Genomic DNA, 2,249 nt, shown 5'->3' with positions numbered 1-2,249 from the left:
GATGACGATGAGATGTATGTCCCATGTTTGACACTCTCCGAAGCCGTCGTGCATTCCGAGACTCTGTGCTTGGACTCGAGTATCTTCACTATCAAGGTATCATACATCGCGATATCAAACCAGCAAATCTGCTTGTTACAAGAGATCGCCGGGTCAAAATATCCGACTTCGGGGTATCCTATCTCGGACGGCCCATCCGCGACGACGATGAGGAGCGAGTTACGGAGACAGACGCCACAGAACTCGATGATGCCAGAGAACTCTCAAAAACCGTTGGAACCCCAGCTTTTTATGCGCCGGAACTCTGCTATACTGGATCTGAGTTTGAGACCCAAATTGGCAATGTCCCGAAGATCACTGGCGCCATCGACGTTTGGTCATTAGGCGTTACGTTATATGGAATGATTTTTGGGAGGCTACCATTTGTTTGCGATGACGAGTATAAACTGTTTCACAATATCGTGAAAAACGAAGTTTTCATTCCACGCAGACGTTTAAAAGCAGTGGAAGTGGAACCATCGTCCAGCCAGACAACGAACCCTCAGCTTGTGATGAACAGTAACAAACGAACTGATGATGAACTTGCCTACGAAAGTATCGATGACGAGTTATGTGATCTTTTGAGACGTCTACTCATGAAAGATCCAGCCAAACGGATAACTTTGAAGGAGATTAAGCACCACCCTTGGGTGCTTCGTGATATCCCTGACAAACAGAAGTGGATCGAAACGACGGATCCGGGCTACCTGAGCAAGGGTAAGAGGATCGAGGTCTCGAAAGAAGAAGTCACTCAGGCGGTCACGAAAATGCCTTTTATCGAACGAGTTCGGTCGAACGTGGCCAAATGGGGCGGCTCCATTTTTGGGCGAGGGAAAGATGGCCGGAGACGAGCGCCTGTTTTAGCTACTTCAGCTACTTCCGTGTCGATATCAACTTCATCTTCGAGCAATATCGCTTCTTACAAAACCCATGACAATGAGGACCTTAAAAAAAAAGGGCTATTCAGCGATGATACGAGTCAGTGGTCACCATTCCGGATCACCAAAGATGGCGATCACGCTCCTTCACATAGCATTCTTCCGAATCCCCTTCCATCCGAAGACCATGGTATTTCCAGAAGGGGCAGCACTGCCAGTTCGTCATCATATCGGAAAGACCAATTCCCTGATGCAGGACGCCGTCCTAACCTCTCAGACAGGTCATCCTCGACGTTTTCGAGTGCCGATTCCACCAAGACAATTCGCCCCTTGATTACGGATGTGGCTCCCGTGCGGTCTCGAGCAACTACTCCGGTCTCAGAAACTCTGCTCGCATCCAGCGTCAACGGTATTTTCGGGGGAGCTGGACGTCGTCTAGGATGGGGTTGGCAGAGCCCCGATCGGCAAAGCCAACGATCTCCATCCACCGATCGAGCATCTATAGATGGAGATGCCCATTCTGGCCCTGTCGTTGCAGTCAGTACGACGTCTGCCACAGGCCTCGTCCAATCTCCCGACTTAGCCCGGGGTCCGTCTTCGACCTCTTTATCATCTTTGGCAAGCCATGACGTCCCAACACGAGCAAATACCTCATCTCACCACCGATCCCGCTTCCACCAACAGTTGCATGATGCTCCAGCCGAGTCGTTCCATGTAACCCGCGAGACACTTCTACGACAACGGATGCAGCATCAAGATCGAAGTCATCACGCACAGGGAGCCGCTTCGTGGTTCAAGGACTCGACTGAACGCGGCCGCGGCGGCTCCTTACCCGCTCGAGACACGCTCTCCTCTATAGACACCGAATGGCATCAAATAGGCATGGAACAAAATTATATGTTCAAGCATCCGATAGGAGAGCCAATTACTTCACCTCCATCAGCATTGACCATGTCCTCGTCGGATGAACTCACCAGTGGAATGTCTCATTCTGCCTCGCACCCGAGTATTCCATCAGTAATATCGGGCGCCTCTTCTCTCTCCGCTGATGGATTCTATACCTACAAAGCAGAGCGAGAGAAGGAGTTAGATGCTTTCGGACACATACCGCCCCTTCTTCGCACTAGAGAAACAGTCACAGCTCGGAAAACGCCATCTGACAGAACCCATGACGACGAGTGTAAGTACGACTGTGATGATGAGGATGAAGACGAAGACGATGAGTCAGAGGATGATGGGATTGTTCTTGGGAAACGAAATTCGTGCTCGTTCAATAAATCGAAGAGGATTGGATGAAAAGGGTCCATGGGAAACATGATTGTGTTCATTATT

General features: G+C 50.1%; 1 protein-coding gene across 1 annotated transcript; it reads left to right on the top strand.

The window, feature by feature from the left end:
* Window positions 1-23: 23 nt before the first annotated feature.
* On the top strand, window positions 24-2,213 carry HCAG_05541 (conserved hypothetical protein; the record flags this gene model as incomplete). Its single annotated transcript, XM_001540024.1, has 1 exon — window positions 24-2,213. The coding sequence occupies one exon, from the start codon at window positions 24-26 to the stop codon at window positions 2,211-2,213; it is 2,190 nt and encodes a 729-aa protein (XP_001540074.1).
* Between the last annotated feature and the right edge of the window lie 36 nt (window positions 2,214-2,249).

This window comes from Histoplasma capsulatum, genomic scaffold (genome assembly GCF_000149585.1).
Source record: "Histoplasma capsulatum NAm1 scaffold_5 genomic scaffold, whole genome shotgun sequence".
Lineage (NCBI taxonomy): Eukaryota > Fungi > Ascomycota > Eurotiomycetes > Onygenales > Ajellomycetaceae > Histoplasma > Histoplasma mississippiense.
This window is presented reverse-complemented; position numbering and strand designations above follow the sequence as displayed.